General features: G+C 38.5%; 1 protein-coding gene across 2 annotated transcripts in view; it reads right to left on the reverse strand.

Annotated features, from left to right (window-relative positions):
- The window catches only part of RORB (RAR related orphan receptor B), a 172,797-nt gene that overhangs the window by 49,364 nt on the left and 110,453 nt on the right, over positions 1-12,980 (reverse strand). The window contains exons 1-2 of one of the 2 annotated variants that reach the window (XM_015572319.1): positions 12,175-12,293; positions 757-842 (exon numbers count right to left, since the gene is read on the reverse strand). In XM_015572319.1, the coding sequence (XP_015427805.1) occupies positions 757-842; positions 12,175-12,214 (126 nt within the window). In that variant the 5' untranslated portion in view covers positions 12,215-12,293. Of the gene's footprint in view, positions 1-756; positions 843-12,174; positions 12,294-12,980 lie in introns of those variants that run through there. The other variant, XM_006776458.2, reaches the window with a different exon arrangement.

Below are 12,980 nucleotides of genomic sequence, written 5' to 3' on the forward strand. Positions count from 1 at the left end.
AGCTTTGTATTTTAAAAGCAACTTGTCCATATGCATTCATTTGTTTTGGAAGCAATGGTGAATCTGTTCTGGAGGGGAACATTGAACCAACAATGAAAACATCCATGTTGTTGGCCATGTTCTCTCGCTAACCAGATCAGTGACATTGGTCAAATGACATAATCTTGTTTATACCTCAGGACTTCATTGAAAAATGAGGAGGTTGGGCAGACTCTTTTTAATTAATTTAGAGACTATCTGGTTTACATCTAACATTTCATGCTTCCAGGTTTGGTTTTGTTTTTTTAACATTTTCTGGAATGTGAGAATAAAGGAGGGCCATATGCGTATTGCAACTCTTCCTTTGACTTCTTACTCAAGCAGATAAATGTTGGCCCATTAGTTTATAATTTTTATTTTAACCTTTAGTTTCTTCATATAGTAATAAATGCCCTGGAGTTTACTGGAGATAATACGGATAAAAAAAAGGAAGAATCAGCATTTATATCTCTGTGAATGTGAATAATTCAAGCTTTTACATAACTATCTGTTTTTAAACATCTGCTGACCAGTTAGACAACAGCAAAAAGGTGAAAGGCCAAGCCATGGAAAACCCACCCACCCACCCATCAGACAAGAATTCCAGAATGTCAGCAGCAGGCACACGAATGCTATAGCAGCCTTCTTTAAAACGGTGTCACCACATGCATCCTGAGGTACACAGATGCCTGAGGCAGACATGGATGCTGTGGGCAGTGCTGTGTTAAAGCCCCATACCTTGCAGCCTTCACACGTGATGACTCCGTAGTGGATCCCGGAGGACTTATCGCCACAAATTTTGCATGGTATCACTTCAATTTGTGCTGAAAAGGGAAAACAGACATTTTGAGCTCACAGAGTTGTCTTCTTACTTTCACCCTCCTACCTTCTTCTCCACCCGTCCCTGCCACGATCTTGGTGCTTGAAGACACGAAGGTGGGAATAGGGGTGTAGTGTGGGGTCATCTACTACTATTGGTATGGCCTCCCTAAGCCCCTTCTGATTGAAAGGGGGGCCATCTTAGTTGCTTTCTTTTTCTCAAACTAAAAAATATAACAAGAAACCAGACGTTTCATAAACTCTTGCCTTCATCATTTTCTCCTTTATAAACTTGACCTTGAAATAATGTGAGTCAAAAATCCCTGGGACCTGAGGCTTTGGTTTTCTTATTTTGCACTTCAAACATTAAGTTAAGAAGAGCTATCACATTGCCTGATTTCAATATTTTTTAAAATAGGTAAATAAAGCAAAACTGGATGGGATGGTGGTGACTTTATTATACATTATGTGGCTGAATGTTTACTTGTGAAAACGCTGATGATAAATCAGTCAAATATTTACTGAGCATACTCTATATGTCCACTAATACAATGAATGCTGTTTACATAAGATACAATATACACACTAAGAAGATTTTCTTTTCCTACACCCAAATTAAAATATGCAAAATATGCTTCAAAATGCTTTGTATATAAATGTGCCATGTGGATGCTTTTCTACAATTTCTGACCTTTAAATATACAAAATAAATGCAAGCAAGACATAAACCTCTTTACCTTATTGTTCCACCTTAAAAATGATAACACTTTACTTTTTCTTTTTTTTTTTGCAATTATTTCATAGTAAGTTAAAATTGAGGAGGAATATAGAGGGCAACCTGGGGGGGAGGTAGGGGGCTTACAATCTGAACCTCTGTGAAAGCCCACCAAAAAAAGCCCGGTAGTTAGGAAACGGATAGGAAACCAAGAAACTTAGGAATATATAAGGGGTGATCTCATTGTATTCACTGTTCAGGCTTTGGATCTTCGAATCCCCTGAGCCAGCAGCGCTGCTTTAAATAAAGGGTTTTTCCTAAATCTCTGAGTACTCCTTGTGTATTTTCTGGTCGCCTGGTAAATTCTGCAACAAAATCATCTTTATAAGCAAAAAATTCAGTGTTATGTTCTACAAGAAAACTGAGGATCAAGGTGACCAATGATGCCCTGGAGTTGACTTGGGAGATGGCAACCAGAAATTAGCCAGTTTTCCTGGTAATTCATTCAGTAACCCTTTCTCGACCTCCCATAAAATATGAATATAATTTTGAATTCCTATATAATACCAGGACTCTATATGTCCACTAATACAATGAATGCTGTTTACATAAGATACAATATACACACTAAGAAGATTTTCTTTTCCTACACCCAAATTAAAATATGCAAAATATGCTTCAAAATGCTTTGTATATAAATGTGCCATGTGGATGCTTTTCTACAATTTCTGACCTTTAAATATACAAAATAAATGCAAGCAAGACATAAACCTCTTTACCTTATTGTTCCACCTTAAAAATGATAACACTTTACTTTTTCTTTTTTTTTTTGCAATTATTTCATAGTAAGTTAAAATTGAGGAGGAATATAGAGGGCAACCTGGGGGGGAGGTAGGGGGCTTACAATCTGAACCTGTGCCAGTGACCAGTGTCTTGGTGCACATTCTTGTTAGCTTATAATTAAGTCAATGCCTCTTCCTTAGTCTCTTTTCCTGGGTGTTCCCAGTTTGCAGGAGCCATGGGCCGGGAATTTGGCGGCTTGGCCAGAGGGGGAGCCAGCAGCGCTGCTTTAAATAAAGGGTTTTTCCTAAATCTCTGAGTACTCCTTGTGTATTTTCTGGTCGCCTGGTAAATTCTGCAACAAAATCATCTTTATAAGCAAAAAATTCAGTGTTATGTTCTACGAGAAAACTGAGGATCAAGGTGACCAATGATGCCCTGGAGTTGACTTGGGAGATGGCAACCAGAAATTAGCCAGTTTTCCTGGTAATTCATTCAGTAACCCTTTCTCGACCTCCCATAAAATATGAATATAATTTTGAATTCCTATATAATCCCAGGAGCACCAACCATAGAGATATTGATAAAAACATCAGAAGAGACAAAGTCGACTAAAATACTTATTAAACTGTTTTATTAGCTTCTTTTCTTTTAGCTTTCAGGTTACATGAACTAGTATTTGTTTTCAGGATTTAGTGATGTGGAAAAAATGAGAGATTTTATGTCATTCTACTCTGTTCTGTTCTCCTTGATTCCAGTCCCTAATCTGTTAATGACTGAGGCCATGGCAAAAATAAAATCTCTGATTTTGTTTTCTGTTTTATAAAGCTCAGCTGACAAACTTCATTGATTTGTGAGGATTAAATGAGATATTGTATGTAGAAGTGCCTTGTAAGTAGCAGAGTTACATAATGTCAGTCTTCATCATCAGCATCATTGTTAACTGGTATTTTTAATGCTTTTGGACAAGAAATATGATAAGCCACATCATTATTCCTTTATTAAAAATCTTATTTTATTAAAAATACCAAATTAATAAAAATATGTTATTTGTACTATTTTTTAAAGTGATAACCTCTGGAACAGTAAATTCCTTACAATTATTACAAAATTGACTAAGAATCCTAGGTATCCATTGTACAGTTGTTAGGCTTACATGATATTAAGTCAGAGGGGCTCTTTGCATAAATTACTTCCCAGGGAGTAACTTACACGTGGGGAGAATCTGCTTCAATAAGTTCTTAATTATAAAATGATCTAACTCTAAAGGAAATGAAAATAGAGGTAATTTGCCCCCTGGGATGTGATAAGATGTTTTTGAAAGCCACAAAGGTTATCTTACACAACTTCGGAAATACAAATGGGATAAGAAATGATTTGATAGAGCATCTGCATATTTATACATATTTATAATCCTAGCTCAACATGTAATCCTGAAGAACCATAAACATTAGAACAGTATTTTTAAAGAGAAAGAAGCCACTTAAAAGGGTATATGTGTGTTGCTGTGTGTAGGAAGGGATCAACGGTTTGGAAAACCTATGACCACTTTTACTCATTATGGCAGAATAGATAATCTGAGGTCTATTATAGACGAAGATAAATAATTAAAGTCACTAATCCTTTTCTCTCATTTAAAATAAACTGCTTCTGAGCCACAACTTGATCATTCATACTGTGTATTCTTTATATGTTTTTAAAATTGATTTTAGAATGAGAGGAATGGAGAAGGACAGAGAGATAGAAACATTGATAGGCTGCCTCCTGCACACCCCATCCTGGGGATCAAGCCCCAAACCCAGGCATGTGCCCTGACCTGAATTGAACTGTGATCTCCTGGTTCTTAGGTTGACGCTCAACCACTGGGCCACACCAGCTGGGCTTTACTACGTATTTTATAAAGCACAACTTCAAGACAGCATTTCAGACACTGATTAAGACAGCAGGTCATGTGATTGCACCAATGTGTGCCATTTCTAAAGGTCTCGCTACTATACCAGCCATAGTCTCCAGTACAGTTGCCTTGCAGTGCATACAGATCTGCTGACTTGCTATCTGTCATGGTTTCTAGGGAGGATTTGCTGGCTTGGACCTCATCACCTGTTGCAATGATGGTGTGATAAGGAAACTGAGGAGAGAGTTCATCTGTCATACTTTTGCTTGATTCAGGGATAATTAAAAAATAGCATTCTCTGACAGACAAACATAGAGGAGCTGAAATGCTCTGAGAGATGGCTTGAGATATGTGGAGAGTGGCTATAGCATTTGGACAGGTTCAAGTCTGGGACTAATGAGAGGGCACGATCCTCTCGTGGCAAAGCCAAAGGCTATAGTTGTAAGCTTGACCTTATGATCTGAACCTGTAGCCCCAGTGGCTCAGTGGTAGGTGCAGCAAGTAAACAAAGCTTGATCAGGTGCATGTAATTGAGTAGATTCCAAACCCACGAGAATGTTGTAAACATCTTGACCATGCCCTTACTTTGCCTCATGGAATCTGGCTATAAAATGAAGACTCGGCGTGCAGGCTGTGGCGCTGTCTCTCCATCAGAGAGGGCAGCGTCCTACCCAGCGCCCAGCTTTATTCTCTTGTCTGTCTTTTTTAAATCCTTCACCAGCCCCTCTCAGGCTCACCCATGGCTGTGCTGGCTGGGCACAAAGTAGGAATTCTCCGTAGCATGTGAACCATCTGTAAAGAAATAAAACCTGGTACAAGGCTAGAAACTGAAAATACTTAGGAGTGACTAGTAATTTGTTCTGTTTCCTGACCTTTGGTTTGGGGCTATACTTGTGGCATCTTCTGTTTTCTACCCACCCCCTTTTTTTTTTCTTTAAGGAGAATAAGAAGCATCTGCCCAGTCTATAAGAACTCCCATTCCAGAACACTGGGTTTGCCTCGCAGTTTCTGTTTGAGAATTTTACAGTTGTGCTAAAAGCAGATAGTGGAGGAAAAACTCCGAATGTCTGAGTAAAGCACAATTTACACATACAAAAACTCCAATAAAGATGACTATTTTGGTTGAAAATCCTTTTGCAGATGGTCTCAGTAGCCCAAGTTGCATCTCTTCTATTCAAATTGCATCTCATTTATCATTTGTGGCAAATCCAAGTTAAAATCACTGTCTGTACTTTCTTTTTCTCACTGGCAGACTGATAAGTGTCTACCTCTGTCAGGTATAAAACCTTCCACTGTCACATGACAGCGAACCTAAAGAGTGAAGTCAGTATTCCTAAGATCTGGTTCCACTGTAACTCTGATTTATTAGAAAATAACCCTAAGACTGGAATGGGATGGAGGTGTGGGAAAATGAAACCCTCAGGAAAAAGTAAGTCTTTGAGCTTGGCCCTTAAATCATAATATATGGTGATTGTAAAAGATTCCTGTTGGGTCGTATATCTCATCAGGCAAACAACATCTTAATCCCAGCTTCCTGCTTAAATACCAAACATGGCTCGTGAAATTCAGTGCACTCTAATTCCTACTAGAATGCCCTCGCATCTATCAGCATTTGGGGTCTCCCTTTCTTCTCACACGCTTCTCTGTAATATTCTGGGTGGTGGTCTGTGTGAGCTCTCCAGTCCATTCAGTAGATAGCTCCTACATGACCTAAAAGTAACATTTGTTTTTACAATAATTTCCTAACCTATGTATCGTTGGAAACTAGAATCAGAAAAAAATTACTATCATATGGTGATGGCAAAAAAATGACTTTTTCAAAGGCATAATTTGTAGGATTATCATGAAGGGAGTTGATTTGTCTTTTCCACAAGATTTACCCCTGAAGTGCTTGCCTACTATCACTCCCCAGAAGACTTAAATAACAGAGAATATAACCCACAAGGAACAATGACAGTGATTAGGATTATCATTAGAGGCAATTACTGATAACAAGTTAAATATCTCCTTTGGAAACAAAGCAAATCACTTTTATAAATCATAGTGGTTTTAATCTCATAATTTATGAATTAATTCCCATTAAATACCTCTTGTCCTGTCAAAGTTTTAATTCTAATGTGATAATGTGTGTGTAAAGCCTGCCATCCTTCAGACTGAAAGCAATGAATGTCTGAGACCACTCACAGTGTGGTCTGGAGACAATGGCCCTGGCATGGAAGCATGTAAGAAATGCAGACCATCAAGACTTATTCAAGCCCGGCTGGTGTGGCTCAATGGTTGAGTGTCGACCTATGAACCAGGAGGCCACGGCTTGATTCCCAGTCAGGGCACATCCCCAGAGTGGGGCATGCACGAGACAGCCGATTAATGATTCTCTTTCATCATTGATGTTTCTCTCTCTCTCTCTCTCTCTCTCTCGCTCTCTCTCCCTCCCTCCCTCTCCCCCCCTCTCCCTCTCCCTTCATCTCTGAAATCAATAAAAATATATATTTTTTAAAAAGACTTAGTCAAGACCAATCGACTCAGAATTTGCTGTTCAACAAGATCCCCAGGACAGCATTGGAGTTTGAGAACAACTATTCTGTGATGCCGAGGTAATTCAGCTATAGCTACCCTAAGTGAGAACTGAAGGAATTTTTTTTAATATATGTTTTATTGATTTATCACAGAGAGGAAGGGAGAGAGATAGAGAGTTAGAAACATCGATGAGAGAGAAACATCGATCAGCTGCCTCCTGCATACCTCCCACTGGGGATGCGCCCGCAACCAAGGCACATGCCCTTGACCGGAATCAAACCTGGGACTTTCAGCCCAAAGGCCGACGCTCTATCCACTGAGCCAAACCGGTTATGGCAGAACTGAAGGAATTTTTAATTTCTCTGGCACTAGGGGAAATTAAAAACTTCACAGGCGTCTAGAAAAGCAGTTTCTGCTATTGTTTTTTAGGCATTTCTGTTTTGTTCAAAAGGCAGTAAGACAATTGAAGGATTAGTTACAAAAAACTCTGGCCATTAATTGACCAGGCAGAAGAAAGAGAAGCCAGTCTATTCCCAGAAACATCTTGCATGACTGTAACGAACACCCAGTGTACCCAGTTTCCTTTGCAGATTTAACGATTGTCAGCTGTGCCTGCATCGTCACGTTCTGAGACAGTGTGGCGGTCCTCCCTCTTCTACGGACCACTCTTGGAATTGTGGCCACTAACTCACTCTCTGGATGCTGAGTGCAAAAAAGCCTCTCTTGAAAAGATGTTTAAAAATAGTTTTTCTATTTTAAAAATTGAATTACACCAAGTCTCCTTTTGGTGGAGGTAAGGGGGTCAAGCAATATTTGAAACAGAAATGAACTCATTTCAGCTATTCATGTTAGTTCTGGAAATATTTGCAAAGCTGCCCCACCTCCTGGGGGCAGCTGAGTTAACACAGAGTTGAGGAGTCTTCATGCCGATACTCTCATCTGTTACAATGCTTGTGTCAAAGTGTGGTTCCTGACCACAGCACGGGCATTATCTGGGCTTGATAGATATGCAGGCACTTAGGTCCTACCCTAGACCAACAGAATCAAAATCTTCATTGTAACAGTGTCTCCATGATGCACGTACATAGTAAAGTTTGAGAAGATCTGGGGGAGAGAAAGGGAAGACATTCTACAATTTAACTCTCAGGGTGTCTGCCCCAAGCTCAACTCTCCGTAAAGAGAACTTTATATACAACAGAAGACATGTACTCTACTTGATAGCTATTTTTTCCAGTTATAAAAAGAAGGAAACAGCAAGTATTTTGCTTCAGTGAAAACCCTGTCTCTCCTTAGTTTGTTTCTGAGCCTCTTTCTCTCATCTCCATTTAGCTGAAACCTTCCACAGGAAGCTCATGTTTCCACAGCACTGTTTCCACTGAAGGACAGCAGGGATGGGACTCCACACACCAGGTCACATGTGTGATTCAGAGTGACCAGGCAGCATTCACGCCCTTGAGGAAAATTCAAAAAGCCTCTTTTCAGGAGATGAAAAAATACAGCCGTTTTATGTTAAAAATCAAATTGCATGAAGAGAATGAAGAAACAAGTCACAGAGTAGGGAAAAATATTGTAAAACACATCTGATAAAAGACTCGTAACCAAAATATTCAAAGAGCTCTTTAAATTAAAAAAAAAAAGGTCAAAAATCGAAACAGATACCTTACCAAAGAAGATGTGGATGCAGATCAGCCTATGAGATGATGCTCAGCACTGTCTATCATTAGAGAATTAAAAACAACAGCAAGGCAATGCCCTACATACTTCTTAGAACGACTAAAATAAAAACAAAACAAAACAAACAAAACAACACAACACACCCCAAACCTGACAATACCAAGTGCTGACGAGGACGCAGAGCAAACGGAATGCGTTGACGGCAACTTTATTCATAATTGCCCCAAACTTTGAAAAAGTAAGTACCCTTCAATAGGTGAGTGGATAAACTACCAGTGATACATCCAGACGATTAAATGGTATTCAGTGACAAAAAGAAATGAGCTATCAAGCCATGAAGAGACATGGAGGAACTTCATATGCATGCTGCAAGGTGTAAGAAGCCAGTCTAAACAAGCTACATGTAATTCCAAATGTATGAAATTTTGGAAAAGGCCAAACTTTAAAGACAGTGAAAAAAAAATTAATGGTTGCCATAGGTTCCAGGGAGGGAGGTGGGAGAAATAGGTAAAACACAGAGAATCGTTAGGGTAATGCAACTAATCTGCACAGCAGTGTAATTATGGATACATGTCTATGAATTTCTGATAAGGTACCACACAAAGAATGAACCTTAATGTAAACTATGAATGATAGTTAAAAATAATGTATTAGTACTGGTTCATTAATTATAACAAGTATGTCACACTAATGCAAGATATTAATAACAGGGGAAATTGTATGTGTGGGGGTGGGTGGATATATAGAACTGTGCTCAATGATTCTGTGAATTGCCAAACTTGCAATTCAGCCGCCATTGCTTCAGCATTGAATCTTGAAATACAAAGAAATGATAAGATTGAAGAGACCATCTTAATTTGTACTTCATCTTTAAAGACAAGAATGAGTTCAGAGGTTGGAGGAAGGGATATTTGGTTTAGTTCATCCTTACATAAGATGGCCTTTTTCCAAAAACAGGGACATATAGCATTTTAAAGAAAAGTATTGTCATCTGAACACAGCACCAGCAATTATTTTAGGGGTAAAATGATAATTTTAAGATGTCACTCTACTAGAAGCTTCCTCTTATAATGTCACCCTATGCTAAACAACACCAACCTATCAATGCAGGCAATGGTTTTCGCCACCGGACAAATGTGGGATTAGGAGTGCATGGCTCCCTGGAAGTCTGAAGTGCCTGTTCTGCTGATACTGCACACTTCCCCTAAAGAGATTAACAGCATAATCCTAAATATTATAGGACCCGAGCTATCTTATTTTTGAGCTCATCAGAGCCAGCATGCTGCACGTAATCCCTAACAGCTTTATTCAGCGTTTATGTAAGCTGGTGAAGGAGTAGTAGGAGCACGATGACCAAGTAGTAAGAATAGATACTGTGATTTTCAATTCCGTTTTAGCAAGTCTGCTCCTTTTGAACATTTTTTTTCTATAAGCAGACAATTCATAGGCATCGTTTGATACTTTATAATAACATTCACATGGAGATGTTTGTGGTGGTCCTTTGCTAGCTGTGTTTCCTATACATTACTTTCTACCAGAGGCATTTGGATGCAGGTGGCCTAAATTGGTAGGAGAAAATGTGCATTTTGTGTTTGCTTTTTGTTGTTTCTCCAGAGCAGTGGTTCCCAGTGTGGGGCACAGGCCCCACAGGGGGGCAATTTGACTTTTAAGGGGGGCAATCTGAGAATGAATTGTTAACAGTGGTTTTGTATTTCTTATGCTTCTACAGGCCTCATATTGTGACATATTTATGCATATTTCAGTTCTCTACTATATGTTTTGAAATGTTATTTACTATTTTTTCATATCACTTCATATTATTATTATTATTATTTAAACAATTCCTTAGTGATTTCTTCCTCAGTACTTCAACTGTCCTTTTGTTCTTTTATTTTTCTCTTTCATGGATGCCATGTTCTTTGGAAGCTTGTTTAGAGCAAGTATGTGAATAGGAGTTCACTTTTTGAATCTTAAGAATTATATGTCACAGGGAGAGGGGGAGGCAGCAGGATTTTAGACATGCTTAGGTGGGGCATGCCCCAAAAAAGGTTGGGAACCACTGCTTCAGAGGTTTGAAATACTTCTAAAGCAGCAGAGATACTTATTTGGGGAAAAATAATAATAGAGGAAAAAGATTGGTGAAAACCAGAAATTGCTACCCATAGCACCAAATATTCTACTGTAGTAACTTCTGTAGCTTTGCCCTAGCCTGTTTGGCTCAGTGGATAGAGCATCAGCCTGCGCACTGAAGGGTTCCGGGTTCGATTCAGGTCAAGGGCAAATGCCCAGGTTGGGGCTCAATCCCCACTTGGGGGGTGTGTGCAAGGAGGCAGCCGACCAATACTTCTCTGTCATCATTGATGTTTCTCTCTCTCTCTCTCTCTCTCTCCCCCTCTCCCTTCCTCTCTGAAATCAAAAGCCGTAGCTTTAATTTAATTCCCCTAAAATTTAAGAGGAAAGCAAAATACCTGCTTCTCTTTGCAAAATGTAAAGACACGTTTATTCATACAGCTCACTTCAAAAATGAGGTGTGTGTGTGTGTGTGTGTGTGTGTGTGTGTACAGATAAATTCCTAAAATCAAACGCTGTGTTTTATGTAATTTTACAAGAGAAGGAAAAGGTTGTTTTTTCCCCTATCACCAAGTCAGTGGAGACAAGAACATTTATGTTCACCTGTCAGCCTCTGCTAATTGTAATTCAAGCCCAAAGAGGATTAAGTACATAGACGTTAATATGTCCAGTGTTATTAATTTCTGAACAACAATAGCAACAATAATCTGTCAGTTGTAAGGATAAATAGTTGTTTGAAGATTCCCTTGATGTCAGAACTGCAACCTCCTGGTAATCACTTATCTCACCAATAAAATCTTTATATTCATATATTTTGAAGCCAGAGTATAATTGCATTGAAACAATACCTATTCTTTTCTAAAAATACTAGCACTAGGAAGCTTTAAGCATTGTGGAAAGATGTAATTCTAAGTTTATGTAATATTTTAAGAAGCTTTAGTTTGATGAGTAACTCTTTTTGAACAATTGTAAGTTTTATGTTATTTGAAAGAAATAATTATATATCAATTCATATCTTAATATTATCAAATGTTCATTGCTATGTAGTATTAGCAAAAAATGGCAATAAATAATGCAGCATGATTTATTGCCATTTTAAAACAAATGCTCAGAGCCTGCCTATGTTACGAAACAATGTGTGTTTGAGGAACTGTGCACTTACACCAAAAAAATTTAAGAGAAAAAATGCACAAACATCTTTCATCTCATCACTAATCATCACTCAACGAAACAGGCTTCTTTTGAAAATAGATTTCTTACCTAAGATTCAGTGTTTGGTATAATATATTTATAACCTGAATTTTTTAAGAAGTTAGAAACGTTGAAATGATAGCAATGCCAATGACTAAAATCAAGCTGCAAAATTGTGACGAGGTTGTTCGTACTGTTAACTGCAAGGTTATTGTCATGTGGCAGATGACTATTTAAATTCAGCCTCAAATCTTACACATTCAGTAATTCACTTCTGGATAGGATAATATTTATATATAAATATGTTCTCCGGTATAAAATAAAGCCTGAGCGACTTTTTATTATGTACATTCTCAAGTCAGAAAAAGATTTTATTGTTCCCACATCTAGCCCTTAATTTATTTCACTGAGAGCTTATCCATGCTTACTGTCTTGCCTGGAGAACAATTCATACATACAGCTACGTGTCACAGAGAGAAGAAAATGGAAAACTCACCAGTGGCGTCAGCTTTAGACTTTAGCTCGTTCTCACACATTTTGATGTTGCAATTAAAAATCTAACTGAAAAACATTGCACTTTTCACTAGAGGTCTGACGACTGTTCCTATGTTACCTCACAACTAGAATCCCAACAGACTGCATTAATGAGATTAAATGAAAGAGGAGTTAAAGGCATCAACCGTTCCATTTCATTAAGTAAGGGTGAAGGGCTGCCCAGGCAAGCAAGGCGGAGGGAGAAGACTGGTTTTTCTTTTTGGTACTACTTATTCACGAAAGAATGCAGAGTTTGCTAAATCGCAATCAGCAGTTTAAAAACATCACCCCTCCCCCACCCCCGAATTGTATAGATACCTATAATTTCTGCACTGCAATTCTTTTTTTATTTTCATCCATTGGAGTAGGATATGCCAGGTGACAGTCATCTGTGATTATAAATAAATAACACAAATTTCTTTCAGGAGTAGCTTCCTCCATTTATTTTGGACCCTCTATTGAGGTCCAGGTGAGGGATTACATAAAAGTATCTGTCCTCCCAAATATTGGATCAAAGTTGTCTATGCACACTAGCATTTTAAAGTCAAAGTGTGCATCCCTTATAGCTGCAGTGCCAACAAAGCCTGGTAACCAGTTCGGACTTCATGCTAAGTGAGCCACTTGGCCCCAACCTTGAGGTCTAAGGCGATTTCATTCTCCCAGCATGCCTCAGTGCTCGCACTTATAAAATAAGAACGATGAAGACACATGGACTGAAATTCCTGATCCTGAACTCCTGTCACGAAGAAGGATAAATATATAAAAATT

This window comes from Myotis davidii, unplaced genomic scaffold (genome assembly GCF_000327345.1).
Source record: "Myotis davidii unplaced genomic scaffold, ASM32734v1 scaffold228, whole genome shotgun sequence".
Lineage (NCBI taxonomy): Eukaryota > Metazoa > Chordata > Mammalia > Chiroptera > Vespertilionidae > Myotis > Myotis davidii.